Source organism: Diabrotica virgifera, chromosome 7, assembly GCF_917563875.1.
Source record: "Diabrotica virgifera virgifera chromosome 7, PGI_DIABVI_V3a".
In the NCBI taxonomy this organism is placed as follows: Eukaryota; Metazoa; Arthropoda; class Insecta; order Coleoptera; family Chrysomelidae; genus Diabrotica; species Diabrotica virgifera.
The window spans coordinates 208,893,955-208,917,087 of NC_065449.1; the positions used below are offsets into that span (position 1 = coordinate 208,893,955).

Here is a 23,133-nt window from a genome sequence, read left to right on the forward strand (position 1 = left end):
GTCGGGTTTGGGGGGAGGTGGGGGAGAAGTTGGTAAATTAAGAGCTTTTACGTTTTTCGTCAATATTTCAAAACCTAAGCGGTTTAGCGTGAACAATATTCTATACAAAAATTGTCTACATTAAATTTGAAACGAAAATTTTACTGTTGGAAAGATATTCATGCGACATTGTCCGTAGAAAGTTTAGATTGGTTTTCTCCGTACCAGAGATTTATATGGCCTAGGCTTGTAGAAGCCTCTTGGTGACGTTGACGTTCCTTCGAGGGCTTATCAGTAACATACCACCGGCCATTGAAAAAGCAAATTATATTTAGAAAACACAAAGAAAGTTTGAAACTTTAGAAACACAATGGAAGAAAAGGAAATAAAGATAATCTGCTACGCCGACGACGCCATAATAACAGCCAAAAATGAAGATGAAAGATTAATTAAAAGATTTGCAAAGATTAATTAAAGATGAAGTTTTCGATCCTAATAGCATTGTTAATAATATTTAGAAAATATTAAAATATTATTAAAAGATTTTTAAATCGAAAACTTATAGGTCCATTTCCTTGGTAAAACCTTCAAGGCTTCTAAAATTTGCAAGCCAAATGGATGCTGAAGCGAAGAAGACAAGAGGGAATTCAAAAAACTTACAATTCACGACCCCGTCTGTTCAGGTAAATTCCAACAGAAAATGGACCTAGTTACTCGAAGGAGTAAAGACCAATATAAAAATAAAAATAAAATAAAAATCTTATTTTTAATTCAGTTGCAATGCGAAGGCAAAACAATCTTACTTTTTAATTAGAATACGGAGCGCAGTCCAGTCCCTTGAATCGCGATTTTCGGCTCTTATTGGAGCCTAATCGGAAAGAACGTAGGCTTGTTCTCGATTAATTAAAGAATTCGAAGAGACGGCTCTCATATTATACAACATGGTGATCTCAACAGAGAAAACTAAATCGATAGTGGTATCAGCGGAACCGAGACGATGTAAATTGGTCGTAAATAACAAAATAATAGAACAAGTCATGGAAACAGAATACTTGGGAATAAAACTGTCAAGCTACTGAAAAGTGGAAGAAGAAGTACAAAAACAAGTGAGCATGGCGAATAGAGCACCAGGATGTCTCAACAACATAATCTGGAGAAAGAAATACCTCACAATGGAAACGAAAACCAGGATATATAAATCAACAATAAGACCGATAATGACGTACACAGCGGAAACAAGAGCAGATACGGCGAAAACACAAAGCCTGCTGGAAACAGCAGAAATGAAAGTCTTACGAAAAATAGCAAACCAAACTCTAAGAGACAGAGTAAGAAGTGAGGAAATACGAGCGAGATGTGGTATAGAAGAAATAAACATGTGGACCAAAAGAAGAAAAATAGAATTGAATCAACACATAGAAAGAATGACAGAAAATAGAATAGTACGAATAGCAAGAGACAAATCGCCAAATGGAAAAGATCATTGGGATGACCGAGGAAAAGATTTTCAGACAATATCAATTGATGCTAAAAACCGAAGTAAAACAGGCATTGAGCCTATTTATAAAGTAGAAAGAACAAGAAGAAGACAATCCAATCCTGTTCAAAAATTAGTTTCTTTAGTAATAATATGTAATATAATTTGTCCCAGCAATATAAAAAATATGGAAAACCTCCACTTTACACCCTCCGTAACTCCGGAACCGTTGATTTTAGAACAATTATGCATACGACTTTTTTCATTTCAAATTTAGTGTAGAACAGTTTTGTATATTGTAAAATATTGTTCACGATAAACCGCTTAGGTTTTGAAATATTGACGAAAAACTTAAAAAACTACTAATTTACCGACTTTTCCCCTCCCCTCCCCCCGCCCAAACCCGACGTTCACAATGGTATAATTTTTTACTGAATATGTGGGCCATATAAAACAATTTGGTGTTGAAGGAAAATTTGTTTTTGGGATAACGGGTAGGCCTTTTTTAGACCAATTATACTACTACTTCCGTAACTTTAGAGCCGTTTATTTTAGAAGGATTATGCATAGGACCTATTTTGTTTCAAATTTAAGTATAGAACATTGTTCACGCTAAACCGCTTAGGTTTTGAAATATTGACGAAAAACGTAAAAAACTACTAATTTACCGACTTTAAGTTCATAAAATTTAGCTACAATCTGTAAAAGTTTCAAGTTTCTACATTGTAAAAAACAAGATAATTTAAGCATTTTCCATTAAAATGGTTTTTTTTATTTAAACAATTAATAAACATAAAAAAAATTTATTCACTATTAGTGTATTGTTCCGGCGAATGCATATATAATATGTCTGCAAATGTTCATTCATTTGCATTGAAAAGGGGCAGTCAAATTAACGTGTAAAGATTTGACCCAAACGATTGAACTAAAGAAAAGCGTTTAAAAAGCGACAGAAAAATACAGTTAACTAGAGAAATCTACTATTGAAAACCTTAACGAAAATAATAACCGAAGAACTGAGGGAAATAGTTTTCATAAGGAAGTTATAATCAGGCAGCAACTGGCAAGAGGTGTTAAATTATGACATTTCATGTCAGTTATACAAAAATAAATATTGAAACGAAAAGGTTAATTTTGACCGATCTCGCATAACAGTTGCACCTCGACTGATGGATTCAATGAAGTCCGGAAGTTTCTCGGCGCTGACTAGAAGCGGCTAGGCTAGATGCAAGCCCATGCGATACATAGAGTTGGGTGAACATTTTAGAAAATAACCTATTTAATATAAATATATATCGCGCTGGTATTACTCTTGTGGAGTTTTAAGATAAATTCAATCTGTTAATTTCTGAAATATTTTATACCTACCGTTTAGTATAATATTATTAATTATTTTTTTACATTCCAGGTCTTTGAAACCACTTCTAATTGCCCAGTTGGTTGCACTGTTTATTAACTACTCCGATGATGTAGTCACAGATATTTACATTTATAGTGCCGCTTTTATTGGAGTAAACGTTTTAATTGTATTTATTTATCACCACACTGCGTTTGGACTGCAAGCACTGGGAATGAAAATAAGGGTGGCCATATCATCATTAGTATATCGAAAGGTAAAGCTTATAATTATAACAATTATTAACCCTTATCCGGGCAACAGATTTTACTTACGTAACCGGACAACTCGGGTCCGTTGGGCCCACCACTCTTCTTGAATGTAATATTCATATTTACAGAATATTTCCAATATTCTTTTTTGATTTTTTATTAAAGTAAAATTTAAATTGTCTAGATTAAAAAAAAGGTGCTACTATAGTACGCGGTCTACCTCGAGAGTGCGATCTACCTGAAGTTAGTAGTACCTAGTCCAATAAAGGCATATAGCTTTCTAGAATCGCAATAGTTCCAGTTCTCTATGCCCAGGACTTTTTCGGCTTCTTTAATTATACACTTCACTATTTTGTTCACAATTTTTTCGACCACAAACAAACAAAAGGAATCAACAGGATCATCTACACTTTGACCAGGGGCTAACATTACTCTGTGCCCTTTGCTTTTTATTATGTCGCAGCATCGCATACGTCCTGTCAGTTGTGGTTGACTCTTCCAGTTAATTCCATCCTTAGTTTTAAAAATTACACACTCTGAAATCTGTAAACTTGTAGCTACACATTCTTCTTCATTATCACTCAATACTACTTGCTGATCATCCTCTTCACTTGCTTCTGAAAGATGATCTTCAATTTCAGAGTCACTTTCAATACCACCTCCTTCAGGAGATTCTTCGTCATCGGAATCCCATAAATTAATTATTAGCCATATCTTGCAGTTCTGCAGCTGATAATGGTTTTCGGGACATTTTATTCGCACTATCTACTTTCACTATAATTCAATATAATTTTAGGGCTTAGTTGTCGACACTAACATCGATATCAGACGACTGATAGCAGATGCATTATTTATTTCAAAATATGTATAGGTACACGTTTAGACTTTATTATTAGATTTCCGGAATCATAAAATTCGTTTAGATAATTCACAAAAACATTACCTAACTGCCAGATTAACTTCTGTAACAAAGATTTAGACTTTAGATATAAATACAAATAGGGTCCGACGGGCCCGTGTTGCCCCTTTACGTGACAAAATTCTTTCGACGCAATAATTTCAAAAATGATAATGAATATTTTGAATAGCTCATGACTATGTTGAAGGAAACATACTTCTAAACAAATTCAGTGACGCATAAAATTCAATAAAATTTTTTTATCAGTTTATGATAAAAGAATTGGCGTCTCGGGCCCATTGGACCCACCTTGCCCGGATAAGGGTTAAACAAATAAAAAATTTCAAAAAAAACCAACTGAGCTGAATCGTCTAACTGATATTCAAAATTAAAAGGTCGCAGGAAATGATCAAAACTCTCAGAAGCCGCAGAGGTCGGATTTAAATTTTTGAAAAATGATTGGGAGTTTTGGGGACAGAACGAAAAACAAACTCCAAAACTCCAAATGGGGAAGGCCGTAAACCCCACACCCGTGGACCAAAATGGATTGTTGACATAAATGGATTGGCGGATCTTTTCCTATACTTTAATATGAAATTTGGCACATTTTTCAGTTCAGTCAGCTTGACAGAATCGAGAAAAATTCGCGTATACATATAATATATAGGGTGAGGCAGATAACTGGCCTATTAGAAATATCTCGAGAACTAAAGGCAACAGAATCATGAAAATTTGAATAAAGGGGTTTTGAAGGATGATCTATTAAATGAAAATATTTTCATCTTTTTGCAACTGCCAGTTATACCAGAAGTTGCTTATAACTTTGTTTTTTTAAATGTGACACCCTGTATATTTTTACATTTTTGGATTCTATTCGATGTCTTCTTTCTTAAAATATGAGGTTTTGTAATATTATACAGGGCATTTTAAAAGATAATTACGTTTTTTTATTAATTTCGTAGCAACATTCACACCCTGTAGAATTGTAGTAGTTTGACATCTAAAACTCTACTTACGTTCAAATGATTTTTAATATGCTCTACTGTTGTTAAGAATCATTAGTATAGCTAAATTTTTATATTTTAGTATACAGGGTTGGTCGCAACTCGGAATGAGTATTTTCTGAGTTTTCTTAAATGGAACACCCTGTATTTTTGTATTGTAGTGAAATGATATTTTATAGTTCTTTTTTATTTCTTAAGCATTCCCTATACCTAACTGCTTTAATTTGTGAGTTATTGGTGATTCAAGCTAAACATTAATTGCAACAAAAATTACGTAAAATTTTATTAGGTTGGTCGTGAAAATACTCAATCTCAAATAATTTTTTAGAAATAAATACATATTAATCCAGACTGGTCCTTAAAATTACCAATAATGGTTTAGCTATCAAAATACCTACATAGTTAAGATTGTTGGTGCGATTAACAATTAAGCACAAATTAAAGCAGTTAGGTATAGGGAATGCTTAAGAAATAAAAAAGTACCATAAAATATCATTTCATTACAATACTAAAATACAGGGTGTTCCATTTAAGAAAACTCAGAAAATACTCATTCCGAGTTTCGACCAACCCTGTATACTAAAATTAAAAATTTAGCTATACTAATGATTCTTAACAATAGTAGAGTATATTAAAAATCATTTGATGAGATGTAGAGTTTTAGATGTCAACCTACTACAATTCTACAGGGTGTGAATGTTGCTACGAAATTAATAAAAAAACGTAATTATCTTTTTAAATGCCCTGTATAATATTACAAAACCTCATATTTTAAGAAAGAAGACATCGAATAGAATCCAAAAATGTAAAAATATACAGGGTATCCCATTTAAAAAAACAAAGTTATAAGCAACTTCCGGTATAACTGGAAGTTGCAAAGAGATGAAAATATTTTCATTTAATAGATCATCCTTCAAAACCCCTTTATTCCAATTTTCATGATTCTGTTGCCTTTAGTTCTCGAGATATTTCTAATAGGCCCTTTATTTGCCTCACCCTGTATAGTGTCGCATATAGGGTGATGTGCGCCACTGACGAGAATTACCGTTCTCTGGGATATTGTTCAATAACTAAATAATAATACAGTAGACTCTATAACGAACACGGGTATTACGAGGTTTCGCTTATAACGAGGTAGACTATGGTCTGTTTTTAAACCAAGACGAGTAATTCAAATTTACCTCGCCGTAATGCTTGTTTATAATTGGTCCAACCTCAGGCAAGTTTACTCGTGAGTTTACTCCACTTTTATGAAATTTTGACATTAATGACATTTATAAATTTTGACACTAATGACATTTCATAGGTTAATTAAGTTATATCGGCGATTTTTTGTGTTTTCTGCGTTATTCCTTTAATTTTTAGATTTTTAGTCTACTTTTATATAGAAAACAATTGTTTTTAGAACTCTTTAGCGACGTATTAGTATAATATAATATGTATGGATTACCGTCGAAGGCCGAGATGATCAACCAAAAAAGAAGATGTATTTGGTGACTTTTCTTGTGAATTTCTTGGGTGTGAATCTGTCTTTCTAGTTTACTCCTCTTGGTTTAAAAACAAACCATAACTGTCCCATGAAATTCCTGTAGAACTATATCACCTCTATAACGAGGCATATTTGGTTATAACGAGGAAAAATAAAATCGAAGAATATGTTTCTTTACCTGTTTTTAACGCAGTGATGGCTATAAATAAATACCTTTCTGTTTACAGTTGAGTCCACGAGTCTTTATCCGTGCGTCATCATAATTTAAAGCATACGAAATAAGTCGGAAATTTACTGAACGCAACAGCAAGTCACAGTAAGTAGCTACTCCTCCGATCACGGGTTAACATTTGACGTTATCAAAAAATAAAATGTCAAAGTAAGTTTTGCTTTAAAGTTTTGGTGCAGAATTGCTGCTACATTTAAAGTAGCTTAATAAATTCTTTTAATATCACTGATTAATAAATAAATAAACAATTTATAAAAAAATTCAATAATAACATATTTTATTTTTGTTATTTTATTTACTTTGACGGAACATTAAGCACAAGCATTCCTTAACTGTGTCAATGAGGTTAGCTTTGTGCGTTCTCAAAATTAATCGTAAAATAACATAAACTTATCATAAAATTTCAAACTCCAATATAAAATTAGTTGTGAAAACAACTGTTTTTATACTATAAAAAACTTCAAAATGCAAAAATTTGACAAAATAACAGCAAAAAATTCAACAAACTGACAGCCACAAAAGTAAACAAACCAAAACGTCAGAAATTGTACTTAAAGTGTGAAAACATCCCCAATCGTCTTTTTTGTACCTATCTCTTTTCAATGTACTGGGGCTAGATTGTTCAAAAAATAACATGTGTTTTTACATAATAATAGGCGGTAGATGGTTTGTCATTAGTTCCTTGCGTGGAAGAGAATGATGCTAGATAAAAAGTATGTGTTTTATCTCGTCAGATAATAATGACGCACGGGTAAAGACTCGTGGACTCAAGTGTATCTATCGACTGATATTGAATATTGTAGGAAATTTACAATTTACGATGGCCAAGTTTCATTGTTGACGTCGACCATCGACACCGAATAAACTACGTAAGAGGCATCAAAACATTTCAATGGTGGTGGTATGCACATTATTATTGTTGTCTGATATAACGAGATCCGCTTATAACGAGGTAATTAGTCCGCCGTTTCAGTTCCCGTTATAGATGGAGTCTACTGTATATCACTCGTTTTCAAATATTCTATTTTATCAATTTAATTGTGTTGAAAGGTCTTTCTAACAATACCACCAATACGTTATCCATTTGACAGCCGAAAACGTTTAACACTAATTATTATTATTATACACCATATGTGACGGTGATTTTATTGGGGGGTTATCGTAATCACTTTCTACTAAAAACATTTTATTTGTGTCTCGTATTATTTAGATAAAACTTATGAATAAGTCATATTGTCTTTAATTTATAGTTAACTTAACCTGAAGTATGTATGTCTTTGACCTTTTAACTTAAAAATAAGTATAGATAATGCTCCTAAATATTTATTTTTTGTGCATTATATAAATGCATTTGCCACTAGCGTGTTGAAAATTATAAACGATGAAATAATTATGTGATAAATTAAATGAGACATAAAAAGAGAATGCGAATTAATTATCTATTCTATATTATCAAATGGACAACTCAGAGATAGACAAACAGAGATCCAAGAGAGCAAAAGGTTTTAATCAGATTAGATGTATCCCAGCTGAAAATTATAAAATAGTAATTCACGAAAAGGATGTTAAAAACATATGGAAAAAATACTTTGACAGTTTATTAATGAGGAACTTGACAGAAACCAGTTGAGTTACCAGAGACAGTAACAGTCTTCTTCTTTGAGTGCCTCTCCTATCGGAGATTGGATATCATTAGGGCGATTCTAATTTTATTACAGTAACAGTAACGATCACCAAAATAATAAACGAGTAAGTGGTTCAAGAACTTCAAAAAATAATGACAGAAAAAGCAGTTGGACCAGATGGAGTAGGAGAGGAAGACCAAAGAAGGCCTGGGGAGACCAACGGATTTGGTCAAACCTAGGATAAACTAGAGATCCGCACAAGAATGCTACGTTGTTACGTTTTTCTACTTAACTATACGGCATGGAAGCGTGGAAAATAAAACAGTCTGAAATCAAAAAATGAAACTCCTTTGAGATGTGGTGCTACAGGAGAATCCACAGAATATCGTGGACTGAAAAAGTAACTAATATAGAGGATAGAGGTGTTACAAAGAATAAAGAAAGAATGTGAAGTCATAAAAACTGTTAAAATTAGAAAGATTCAATATCGGTCATATAATGAGGGGTGAGAAGTACGTATTACTTAGGTTCATTATGCAAGGGAAGATACAAGGGAAGGGAAACCCAGGACGACGCAAAATATCCTGGCTAAGAAATTTGAGAGAGTGGTTCGGTTGCAGCTCATTAGAATTATTCAGAAGTGCGTCCAATAAAATTAAAATAGCGATGATGATTTCCAACCTCCGATAGGGGAAGGAACCTGAAGAAGAAGGATAAACTAGTCATGCCGGGAAAATACTGCATATGACCTTGAATATATTTTGCTGTAGTTTATACATAGGTATTATAGGCATTAAACGTAAGGTTTATATTTTGTAGATCACGAAGCTGAATCAGAAGGCGTTAGGCCAAACCGCTGCAGGACAAATAGCAAATTTGCTTTCAAACGATGTTATGCGTTTCGATTTAGTCGTAGTACCACTACATGCTCTATGGGTTATGCCAATTCAGGTAGCAGTGCTCTTGTTTATTATGTGGCAACAAGTGGGAATTTCATCTGTAGCAGGAGTCGTTGCTATGGCAGTCGTTAGTTTACCAGTGCAAGGTAAGTAACTTGCTAATATAGGACAGTGTTTCTCAACGTAAGGCCCACTCCCCACAGGGACACTTTGATTGTTAAGGGAGGCAATTCGAATATGGACTCCACCTGAATGGCCCATCGCAACTTCTGTAGTTATTCACAGCATTCATCATGATCATCATCAATGGCGTTACAACTCTTCGAGAGTTTTTGCCGCGTTTACTATTGCCGTCCATGTTTGTCGGTCCTGTGCCACCATTTCCCATTGCCTTACTCTCATTTTCTCCAGATCTTTTCTGACTGCATTCTTCCACCTTTTTCAAGGTCGTCCTACAGACTTTCTCCCATCTGGCCTTTTTCAAAACACACGTTTATAAGGCGATTGTCATTACTGCGTATCACATTCGCTGCCCAGCTTAGTCTATTGGCCTTTATATATCTGAATAGATTAAATATTATATATAGACTAAAGTATATATAAAAATCAAAATAAGATTAATGAATATTAAATTAATAAAAAAAAATAAAATATAAATTGCTAATCATTCATTCAAAATAAATATTGGACAAATAAATGGAATGCGTAGTGCAACCGTAATACATGAAATAAGGAAATTAGCAGAAGAAAAAATCTTGATATTATTTGCATTCAGGAACCATACACAAAACTAAAAAGTCCCACACATGCCTATAACTGCACAATGTGCGAGCGTAGGAGATAATCCTATGGCTGGAACCATAATTTTTAACAAAGATATGAAAATTCTATTACTAAGGCAATATAGTAATCGAAATTGTGTATGTTTAGAACTTCTAACTAAGGCAGGGAAAATAATTATCGCGAACTTGTATTGTCAGTTCAGTGAAGACATAGACGATTACGTGGAACAGATGAGAGCTATATTCATAGCATACCGAAACTAACGAGTTGTGATTGTGGCGGATGCTAATGCTAAATCAGTATTATGGAATTCAAATCAAACAGATCAGAAAGGTACATTAGTTGAAGAGATAATAAATGAACTTCAACTAATAGTTCATAATAAACCAGGAAATCCACCAACTTTCCAGAATAGAGCAGGTGCATCTAGTAACATAGATATAACTCTATCGAATGTCGCAGCAGCAAACCTAGTTCTAGACTGGAAAGTAGTTGAACATACAACAACAAGTGATCACAATCTCATAACGTTCAATTTGAGTAACCTACAGCCACGTAATACGGAAATGTCTTCGTTGAGGTACAATATAAGAAAAGCGAATTTTGAACTACTTAGGTCTGAATTCCGTACACCACGTCTGATACAAATAGGGGATAATATAAATACTGCTACAGAAGAATTAACTAAAGCGATTAGAAAAGCAATGGATACAGCAATTCCAAAAATATCCAATAATAAAAAAGTAAAAGACTTTGCCTGGAAGGAAAACCTCACGAGAATGAGAAGCAGAGTAAGATATGCGCGAAAGCGATATCAACGATGTACCTAGTATCTTTCTCGATAGGCAAATACTTCTATACTAGGAGAGTATAGAAGACTAAAAAACGAATATAAAGAAGAAATAAATATAACTAAAGCGAAAAGTTGGGAAGCTTTTGTTTCTAGACATTTAGAATTAGATATGTGGGGTGTCCCATACAAAATTGCATCTAAAAAACTTAAATGTCCAACAATGCTTTCTACTTTACAAAAAGCAGATGGTTCATATACAAAAAGTTGGGAGGATTCAGCTGATACACTACTAGATGTACTACTACCTCCTGACGACTTAGAAAATGAAACAATAGAACAAAAATATTAGAACACTGATGATACAAGAGTATGAGATACCAGAAGAAAGACAGTTAGAAGAATTTACTGAAGAAGAGATATATGAATGTATGAAAAACATGAAAAGAAAAAAGGCTCCTGGGCCAGATAACATTCATGTAGAAATTCTTCAGGCACTCTCAGAGTACTTAATACCAATACTCACTTCTTTATATAATGAATGTCTAAGACAACAAAAGTTTATGCTTACTATGCTTACTAAACACAATGGGGAAATTACATTGTAAAGACTGAATCAAATAAGACACGAAACTGGACTTCATCCAAATCAATATGGCTTTAGGAAAGGAAAATCAACAGAAGATGCTATTAATAAAGTTTTTAATATAATTGGGGGGAGCACAAAGAAGTATGTTTTGATGATCTTTATAGATGTTTCTGGAGCTTTTGACAATTTATGGTGGCCGGCATTATTCAAAAGACTTCGACAGATGCATTGCCCCAGAAACTTGTACGGGAGTTTCAGAAACTATTGTCAAGACCGATATGCCAGCTTAAGTTGTCCAATGGATAAAAAGACGAGACATATAACTAAAGGTTGTCCACAAGGTTCAGTGTGTGGACCTATTTTTTGGGACATAATGTTAGAAAAACTGCTGGAACGGTTAACTGTGGATCCTGAAGTTCTAGGGAGCATAGCGTATGCGGATGATTTGCTGCTTATCATAGATGCTAATTCAAGAAGAGAACTAGAAATAAAATCAAATGGAGTACTTGAAAACATAAATGAATGGATGAAAAAAGTTAAACTAACTATATCAGAAACAAAAACAACATATAGCCTTATAAAAGGAAGACTTGAAAGAAATTCAAGTATACAAATAAAGGGGAAGGCAATAAAAAGAACAAAAGTAACTAGATATCTTGGTATCATAATCGATGAACCAAGACTCTTTACAAACCATATAAATAGCGTCTGTGAGAAGGCAGCGAAAGTCATGCATTGCATTGCAAGCCTAGCACAAAGGAAATATAGAATTCCGTTCCAGCATATGCACGTATACCTGAGTACGATACTTGCCTCAATTGTAGGGTACGGTTCAAGTGTATGGGCACAGAGACTAACAAATAATACAAATATTGAAAAACTGAATAAAGCACAAAGAGGTTTCCTTGTTAGAATGACAGGAGCCTTCAGTAGTACAGCAACATCAGCTTTAACAGTCTTGACTGGTGTAATGCCCATGCACTTGGAAGCACAAAAACGTGCATGTAGATATTGGCAAAGAAAAGAAAATTATGAAAAAATAATACAATTAATGGGAATAGAAATCAGAACAAAAAGAGAATTAGAAGAATTATTAAATAGAAAATGGCAAAACGAATGGGATAATTCACCTAAAGCAAGACGTCTCTATAATTTCATTCCAAATTTAAATAATATACCAAATTATTTTAACCCAAAAAAAGGATCAATACATTTTCTTACAGGGCACTGTCCGTACCCTACATACCTACATAGATTCAACTTAAAAGACAATGAATATTGTGAATGTGGAGAAATAGGCACATCAGAACACATAGTATTTAATTGCGAAAGACAAACAAATACACAAGAACTACAAAGAATGAGAAGAGACCTTGTTGGCATAAATATAGAAAATATAATACAAAATGAAGAATTATTTAATACATTAAACAATTTAGCGGACATAATATCAAAGAAACAATTAGAATTATATAATATTAGACGAAGAAGAAATCAAGTAAATAATATCCAACCTCTTTGAATTTGAATAAGAAATTATACAAAAAAAAAATAAAATTACCTATAAAAATATAAAATAAAATATTGGAATAATTAAATAAATATTTATATAATAAAAAATTAAAAATTAATATCAAATATAAAATAAAATAAATCAAAAATTAATTTAACAATTAATTATTAATCAAACAAAAAAAATTAAACTAAAAACCTGAAATTTTAAAACTCAATGGTCTGAGGCTCACCGAAATACCATTAAGAATATCATAAAGTCGATTAGACCTGCACTGAAAATTATTCCTGACTATTTTTAGATGAAGAGTGCTGGCATTTCTCATCTGAGAAGGAGAAATGTTAGCACTTTTATAAAAATTATATGTTCAAAAAAAATTAATAATTTACCTTTTGTTTATTAGTTTTTGTTTATTTGTTATTATTTGTTCATTAGAATTATTTATTAGAATTGTTTACAATTTGTAGTTTTCATAATTAGTAGTAGATTAGGGCTATTGTTAATTAGTCAAATATAGAAAATTCTTAAAATAATAATAATGTAAAGATAAACTAATGTAATCCCATCAGGAAACGACCTGGATTAGTCACAAGAGGCCAGGTCATTTGTATAGTACTATAAATAAATAAATAAATAAAAAAATAAATCTGACTATATTCTCCTTTCCAAAGAGAGACTCTAACTCGTTATTTTCACTGCGCCTTCATTCGTTTGTCACGCTGTCTCTGCAAGGGCCATATATCACTCGAAGGAGTTTACGTTCCCACGCCAGCAATTTATTTACCTCTCTTTTTGTTAGCGTCCATGTTTTGCTTTCATACGCGACTGCTGGTCGCGTATGGTCGCGTATTCACAGCATTCAGTTGGTGTTAATTTGAAATAAGTGTCCCTCAAAACTGTTGTAAAAGCGCGTAGATTTAATAAATATATACATTGTAAAATGAGTGGCGCAAGCAAAAAAACTCGTCAATATTCATACGAATATTTAAAATTTGGGTTCATACCCGCTGACGTTTTGAGGCGCATTTGAAGGCGAAACATAGAGCTTATATTAATTCAGATTTGAATTACATACTTTAAAACCTTAAAGAAAAAAAATTGAATAGAGGACAATAAAGAGGACATTAAAGTCTCTGTTTACTGCTTATACTGCCGTCCTAACATAAAAGGTCCTATCTGCAAAATTTCGTAAGTTGACTTTATTGAATAGAAGCTATAGAAGAGAGCCAAAAGATACACTGCCAAAAGACATCACATAACAAAAGAATAAGCCCCCAAACACAAGCATTAATGGAAGAGCGGAGAAAAATGCAAGATTATTCATCTCCGAGAAAGATTATTCATCATAGAATATATAAAAAGTTAGAACAAGACATTGGACAAACTCAGTTTGGATGTAGAAATGCTCAAGGAACCAGAGAAGCATTATTTGCAGTAAATGTGATAATACAGAAATGTTTAGATGTTAACCAGGACATCTATGTCTGCTTTCTAGATTATAACAAGGCATTCGATACGGTGAAACATAATCCGTTAATAAAACTACTAAGAACAAAGACCATCGACACACAAGATATAAGAATAATAATAAATAATAGTCATGGATCCCGCGTACCAAAAAAACTTTTATTAATAGCAAGCTGAAAATTTGTTAATAGCTTAAAGGTGTCTAGTCGGACAAACTTTGGTGTATGAGAATACTGGAACAGGGGAAGTTTTAATTGTGGATCGTGATAAACGTGTCATCCTGACAAGTTTATGGTTGTGAAAAATAGCAAGTTGTTTTTAAGTTTATTCAATAGCCAACGTTATATAACATATAAGAGAAAATGTTTTTCCAACAAAAATATTGGGTATGTTCCCGACGGGAACAAGTTCCCCGAACCAGTTTCCCGACAAGGGGACACGAAAAAAGTCCGACAAGTAGAACATGTCAAATGACAGGAATTATGTTGGTGATAAATAGCTGCTGATATTTAAAATAAGTTAACGATAATAAATTTTCAATTATTACTAGAAAGAACCAAATTTACTTTCATTCCGTAGATTTGGCAACAGAGCCTTCGAATATCGAGCATTTATACCTGGTCCGAGTTCGGCGCATGCAACCTTTTTGGGTTTTAAGCGGATTAAAATCTCGACCCCGTTTTAGTGACTTTGTTTACTTAATTTTTTGAAATATATATCCATTTCTAGGTTACCTGGCAAGACTGCAAGGTAAATTTCGAGAAAGAATCTCCAAGAAAACAGACAAAAGGGTGAAGGTCATGAGCGAAGTGGTATCAGGAATACAGGTTATAAAGATGTATGCTTGGGAGAAACCATTCGAGGCTGTGATTAAACTGGCTAGAGGCACTGAAGTCAAAGATATTACAGCTGCTTCCTATCTTAGAGGGGTATATTCCAGTTGCATGGTGTTCTTGGATAGAATGGCTCTGTTTTTTACTATTGTTTGTTATATATTGTTAGGTAAGTGGATAGGTTTTATTATTATTTACGTAAAATTTAGTACTTTAGTACATACATATTAATTTAAATTTATTTTAGCCCCTCTGTGGCTCAGTGGTAAGAGCGCCTACCTTTGAATCGAAAGGTCCGAATGGTCGTGAGTTCGAATCTCACCAGAGTCAAAAATTTTTCGTTTATTATAAATTAATAAATGAAAATAGTTTCTGTCGTTGTGGAATCGGCACTCATCGGAGGGACCGCAGACGTTCGGATACAATTAGCGTCTCTTTGCAAAGACAATGACGTCGACTTTGCAAAGTAACAAGACACTTACTCAACACACACACACTATACATAACACTAGGTAGCTAACTGCAAAAATTCACCGTACCTACCATGCCAATGGCCATTAGTTGTCGAGGCATTAGCTAAATAAAAAAAATATTTTAAACTATATTTTCTTTTTATTTAAATTGACGTGTCTCAGCAACAAAGGCCATTGACACGGTTACAAAAGTAAGGATTACAATACAGAGTGTTTGGTAACGAATGGGGCATAGCTTAATCTTAGATTCCTGATGTTAAAATAGGTTAATATAAGCTAACTTACCTTAGTATGAAAGTTGATAATAACTTAAATACAGGGTGTCAAAGTTAAAGTTTTATTTTATTTATCTTTGAATATTTGCTGACAGGCATGTGACAACAACACGAAATTTGCTGAGGGTTTTTTTGTGACGATAAACCTAAATTCCTTACCAAAAATTATATTACCGAGAGGGCGCCACATACGTTTTTCAGCTCTAATTAAATACGTTCAATTCTATTAGCCTCCACTCTATATAATTTTGAGTTCAAAAATTTTATTTCTCTATTATTTTTACTTAAAAAATATATACCAAATTCATCTCGCTAAACTCAATCGTTTTCGAGATAAATGCATTTTAAATCTACGATGCAAAATTAAATTTTTTGCATTTCATTGTAGTTACTAAAAACTATTTGACATATTATTATTGTCCTATTTGCCAGCAAGTGTCAAATGGTTTTATATTACCGGGTAAAAATAGTTCTTAAAGTTTTAAATAAAGAATAAATTATTTAAAAAAAAAATAATACTTCAAAACTATTTGACATATCCGTACATACTTGGAAGAATATATAGGCACTGTACACCCTACTAAATTATGTTAAATCATCGTTTCTAGCTACTACCAGAGGCGTACGACGGGGGAAAGTGAATGGTTGATCCTTCTCAAATTCTACGTCGCTGACTGAACTGCTATTTTGGTATAATTTCTAGATTCTCCAATACTTCCTGTGTAAATAATATACTCTTCATTCGTAACGATAAAGTCGTTAGTTTTCGAGATATTTGAAGCTAAAAATGAAAAGGCACAGTTATTTTGATGTATTATGCCCCTTCGTTTTTAACTTCACATATCTCGAAAACTGACTTTATCGTTGCGAATGAAGAGTATATTAAAAATAAAAATGTATACCATTTTTATTCATTCAGTTGCGGTGCGAAACCAAAACTGTCTTAATTTTTACTCAGATCAGAGAGTGCAGCCAGCACTCTTATCGACGATTTCACCTCTTGTTAGAGGTTCATCAGAGACTGCATAGGCTGCATTTCTCTGGCCCAGGTAAAAATCTTCGACATATCCATCTCCCACCGCAACTGACGAGATGGTAGTAGGTGTCTAGCGGCATCTGCTAAATAAAAGACTAAGTTTTTCAACCTAATAAAAATATTTGTAAATTAAATATTTTTAAAAGATTTTTAATTGAAAAACTTTATTGGCCCATTTCCTGGTGACAACCTCCAAGGCTTCTACAATATGCAAGCCAAATGGATGCTGCAGTGAAGACTAAAGGGAAGGAATTCTACACTATGCAATTCACAACCCCTGTCTGCAGCGTGGTAAAGTTCCAACGGAAAATGGACCTAGTTACTCTATAGGAGTAATACTAATATAAAAATAAAAATATATACCATTTTTATTCATTCAGTTGCGGTGCGAAACCAAAACTGTCTTAATTTTTACTCAGATCAGAGAGTGCAGCCAGCACTCTTATCGACGATTTCACCTCTTGTTAGAGGTTCATCAGAGACTGCATAGGCTGCATTTCTCTGGCCCAGGTAAAAATCTTCGACATATCCATCTCCCACCGCAACTGACGAGATGGTAGTAGGTGCCTAGCGGCATCTGCTAAATAAAAGACTAAGTTTTTCAACCTAATAAAAATATTTGTAAATTAAATATTTTTAAAAGATTTTTAATTGAAAAACTTTATTGGCCCATTTCCTGGTGACAACCTCTAAGGCTTCTACAATATGCAAGTCAAATGGATGCTGCAGTGAAGACTAAAGGGAAGGAATTCTACACTATGCAATTCACAACCCCTGTCTGCAGCGTGGTAAAGTTCCAACGGAAAATAGACCTAGTATTACTCCATTTGGCTTGCATATTGTAGAAGCCTTGGAGGTTGTCACCAGGAAATGGGCCAATAAAGTTTTTCAATTAAAAATCTTTTAAAAATATTTAATTTACAAATATTTTTATTAGGTTGAAAAACTTAGTCTTTGAAGAGTATATTATTTACATAGAAAGTATTGGAGAATCCAAAAATTGGACTAAAATAGCAATTCCGCCAGTGGCGTAGAATTTGGGAAGGGTAAACAATTTATTTTCCTCCGGCGTACGCCTCTGGTAGTAGCCAGAAACATTTGTTTAACATAATTTCGTAGGGTGCACAGTACTTAAATTTGCTGTCAAATATGACAAGGATATGTCAAATGATTTTTAGTAACTACAATGAAATGCAAAAAATTTAATTTTGCATCGTAGATATAAAATGTGTTTATCTCGAAAACGGTTAAGTTTAGCGAGATGAATCTAGTATACCTTTTTTTAGTAAAAATAATAGGAGAATAAAAGTTTTGATCTCAAAATTATGTAGAGTGGGGGATAACAAAAATTGAACGTATTAAATGAGCGATGAAAGACATATGTGGCGCCCTCTGGGTAATGTATAATTTTTGGTAAGAAATTTAGGTTTCTCGTTCGAAAATACCCACACTTACCAAATTTCGTGTTGTTATCCCATGCCTGTAAGGAAATATTCAAAAATAAATAAAATAAAAATTTAACTTTGACACCCTGTAGTTCGGTTGTTATCAACTTTCGTACTAAGGTAAGTTAGCTTAAATCGACCTATTTTACCAGGAATCTAAGGTTAAGCTATGGCCCATTCGTTACCAAACACCCTGTAGATTTAAAAATAATTTCAATGTTACCAAAATGATAAGAACCATATCTACAGTTGAGTCCGCGAGTCTTTACCCGTGCGTCATCATTTAAAGCATACGAAATAAGTCGGAAATTTACTGAACGCAACGGCAAATGGATATTATTCCGATCACGGGTTATTATAAAATTTGACGTTATCAAATAAATAGAATGTCAAATTTAAGTATTGCTTTAAAATTTTGGTGCATCCTTACAGCTACATTTGAAGTAGCTTAATAAATTATTTTATTATCATTGATTAATAAATAAATAAACAATTTATAAAACAATTCAATAACATATTTTCTTTTTGTTATTTTATTCACTTTGGCGGAACCTTAAACACAAGCATTCAACTGTGCTAACAATGAGGTTAGTTTTGTACGTCGTCAAAATGTATCTTAAAATAACATAAACTTATCACAAAATTTCTAACTCCAATATAAAATTAGTTGTGAAAACAACTGTTTGTATACTATAAAAAAACTTCAAAATGCAAAAACTCGACAAAATAACAGCAAAAAATTCAACAAACTGACAGCCACAAAAGTAAACAAACCAAAACGTCAGAAATTGTACTTAAAATATGTGAAGATATCCCCAATCGTCTTTCTTTGTACCTATCTCTTTTCAATAGGGCTTTTCGTCGATTGTCATTTGTTTCGAGCTTCTGTCATATTTTGTATAATCTGTGTATAATATTAATATACACGGATTATACGACATATGACAGAAGCTCGAAACAAATGACTGTGAATGAAAAGCCCTATACACTGAGTCTTAATCGTTCATAAAAATAACATGTTTTTACTTAAATAACAGGCGGCAGCTGGTTTGTCATTAATTTCATGCGTGCAAGAGAATAATGCTAAATAAAAAGTATGTGTTTTATCTCACCAGGTATTAATGACGCACGGGTAAAGACTCGCGGACTTAACTGTATATGGCGCAGTATAATTAACAGTATTTGAAAAACATTTTCACTTTATTAAAGTTACTAATGGGTGCGTTCGGACGACCATAGCGGCTGGTTGCCAGCAGAATTCGGCTGAGTGGTTGCATCCAGCCGTGATAGGGAAAGCTTAGTAAATCTCTCAGCGGCTGACTTCCAGCGGTGACGTCTGACAGATACTGCTGGCTCAGCTGTCCAGCCGCTGTGGTCGTCCGAACGCACCCAATTGTCACTAAGGCCGATGCCGCAGTGCAGGAAGTTTGCTAGGATGGTGGATGGTAGATACCCGCCTGGCGACCATCCAGCTACTTATATTACGAATCACGAATAATACAACGACGCTAGCCGCAGTGGCCTCCCACTACCATCTACCCACCCGGTGGTCCGCCAGGCGTCTATCCACCCATATCAGTCGTGTTTGATAATCCATCCGGGTAGCCTCGCTATGGATGAAAGCGTAATAAATGCTGTGTATAAAAGAAGGGCAATTTGGGACCCAGCAGACCCACTATGTGACGAAACATGGCTTAAAATATCTGTTTTATTTATTCTTTGCTTCTTCTTCTTAACGTGCCCTATCAAGTCCCCTTGACGTTGGCGATTAACATGGCGAACCTGTCTCTGTCTCGAGCTATTCTAAATAGGTGTTCTGCTTTCTTTATTCCTGTCCACTCCCGGATATTCTTCAACCAAGAGGTCTGCTTTCTACCAATTCCTCTGCGTCCTTCGATTTTACCCATCATAATAAGTTGAAGAATATTATACCGGTCTCCCCTTACTACGTGTCCAAAATAGGCCATCTTTCTATATTTGATGTTATCAAGCAGCTCGCGGGTAGCATTTGCTCTCTTAAGGACTGCCACATTTGTCAGCATAGCCGTCCATGGTATTTTTAGAATACGTCTGTGCAGCCACATTTCAAAGGCCTCCAAACGGTTAATGGTGGATATTTTTAATGTCCATGCTTCGACACCATACAAGAGGACTGACCAAATGTAGCATTTAATCATGCGCTTTCGAAGTTGAAGTTGCAAGGTATCATTACAGAAGAATGACCTCATTATTAAAAATGTCGTGTTATTCTTTGCACTTGCATTAAAAAAAATCCAATATTCAAGTCAGGTGAATTTAAAAACAATTTTTGCCTTTAAGTAGATTTTTCTCCACTTTCTGAAAAGTTTAGTGAGTGAGTTTTACCTCTAATATGACGATATGCTAAAAAAACAAACCAAATGTAACGTAACAAATGAAACAAACGATTCCTCAGCAGTCAGATACTGACTTCTGACTTCATTTCACTCTTTCACTGCGTCCAGGATGCAGCGACCCTCCACCATCCACCTTTAAAATCCACCCTCCAAGCCACCATCTAGCATCCTGCAGTGCGGCATCGGCTTAAGAGTGACTGTTAGTTGTTCATCCAGTTTATGTGGTCTTCGAGTGTTGGTGTATAGCTGGCGTCTTAGTTGGCAAACGAAGGTACACCAACACGAACATATTATGTTCCCAGATTGTTATCCAATTGCATCGGCTAGTTGTTTTATTTTTATAATTTTATAGTAACTTTTAAATTAAATCCAACCACTGTTTGGTTCTGGGGCTATTTAGCAAATAAAAAAGTTCACTCAAGATGCTATATGGTATACAGCCAATTCCCGGGAACCATCCCTTTTTCAATTCAATGTTGTCGATAAGTTTTGTTTCCTAATTTCCTAATTACTACTTACTATTTTGTAATAATAGTTTTGCATTCTTTATTCGGTCAGTGCATGACATTCTTTATCTACTGTATAGATATTTCAAGTGCCTTTATTTAAATACCTCTCTTTATTTATGTTTACAGGTAACTTAATAACCGCTGATATAGTTTTCTCTTTGGCTCAAACATTTAACATCTTACAAATGGCTATGGCTATATATTGGCCTTGGGCCGTTAGCCAGGGTGCAGAAGCTTTGGTTTCAGTCAAAAGAGTGCAGGAGTTTCTTGTTATGGAAGAGAAAGAAGAATCTAAAATAGACGATTTAGGAAAATCGGGGGTTATACTTTCCAAAGTGAACGCTTCATGGACACCTACTACAAGTACCTTGCAAGATATTTCACTTCAGATACCATCAGGTACGTTATGTGCTGTTGTGGGACCTGTTGGAGCTGGAAAAAGTTCGTTGTTACAGGTAAAGGGAACAAATCTTATCTTTTTTATAAAATACTATAATTTATGTGAAAATTTAGCTGTACGTGTTATATATATATATATATATATATATATATATATATATATATATATATATATATATATATATATATATATAAATCCTACTATCAATTTGGCATCGATACATTATGCATTTACCATCAATTTGGCATCGTCTTGCAAAGTGGCATCTGTATATCGATGCCACTTTACACTACCTTAATAACTTTTTTCCTGTACTTGTTAGCAGAAGTCTAATCAACTCTGTAGTTAGAGATTTGATTCCTTGATGTTACTTTAATATATCAGCTTTCTTTGTTTATTCCTTACTGACTTATATAAGTTTATTCCATAAAATGTTTGAGTTCAAAATGATGGCACAGTGAAAATATTATATACATTTAGTTCAGTGTTTTACCGTTTTGTCGCTGCCGCTATATACATCAAAACGTATATCCCACTTTCATTATCAATCATTTTGGCATCAGAAATTTGGCATCACTGTTGAATACAATATTATCCACAACGAAAAATAGGCAATTTGAGAATGTATATATTATTTTCATCAACAAATCATTCTGGCATCAAGTTGTTTTCACCCAATTTTGAAAAAATGTGAAAGCTTATAATCCAAGGATGGTACTAAAGGTGAGAAATTTGACCTAAACTATCTGTCCGTCGGTCTGTCCGACCGCGAATATAACTCTTACGTCATTATACCAGGTAGAATGACAAATGAGGTGTCAAATGAAAGCGTATAATCCAAGGATGGTACTAAAGGTGAGATATTTGACTTAAACTTTCTGTCCTTCGGTCTGTCCGACCGCAAATATAACTCCTCCGTCATTATACCAGGTAGAATGACAAATGAGGTGTCAAATGAAAGCTTATAATCCAAGGATGGTACTAAAGGTGAGAAATTTGACTTAGGCTGTCTGTCCGTCGGTCCGACCGACCGCGAATATAGCTCCTCCGTCATTATACCAGGTAGAATGACAAATGAGGTGTCAAATAGAAGCTTATAATCCAAGGATGGTACTAAAGGTGAGACATTTGACTTAGGCTGTCGGTCCGTCCGACCGCGAATATAACTCCTCCGTCATTATACCAGGTAGAATGACAAATGAGGTGTCAAATGAAAGCTTATAACCAAAGATGGTACTAAAGGTGAGAAATTTGACTTAGGCTGTCTGTCCGTCGCGTCGGTCAGTCCGACCCCGAATATAGCTCCTCCGTCATTATACCAGGTAGAATGACAAATGAGATGTCAAATGAAAGCTTATAATCGAAGTATGGTACTAAAGGTGAGACGTCGGTCCGTCCGACCGCGAATATAACTCCTCCGTCATTATACCAGGTAGA

The 23,133-nt window shown here is 34.0% G+C and overlaps 1 protein-coding gene across 1 annotated transcript in view; it reads left to right on the forward strand.

Annotated features, from left to right (window-relative positions):
- LOC126887933 (ATP-binding cassette sub-family C member 4-like) overlaps positions 1-23,133 on the forward strand; it is a 239,916-nt gene that overhangs the window by 70,861 nt on the left and 145,922 nt on the right. Inside the window, exons 3-6 of the mRNA XM_050655871.1 lie at positions 2,865-3,069; positions 9,129-9,354; positions 15,080-15,352; positions 21,423-21,751. Coding sequence (XP_050511828.1) covers positions 2,865-3,069; positions 9,129-9,354; positions 15,080-15,352; positions 21,423-21,751 — 1,033 coding nt within the window. The remainder of the gene's footprint in view (positions 1-2,864; positions 3,070-9,128; positions 9,355-15,079; positions 15,353-21,422; positions 21,752-23,133) is intronic.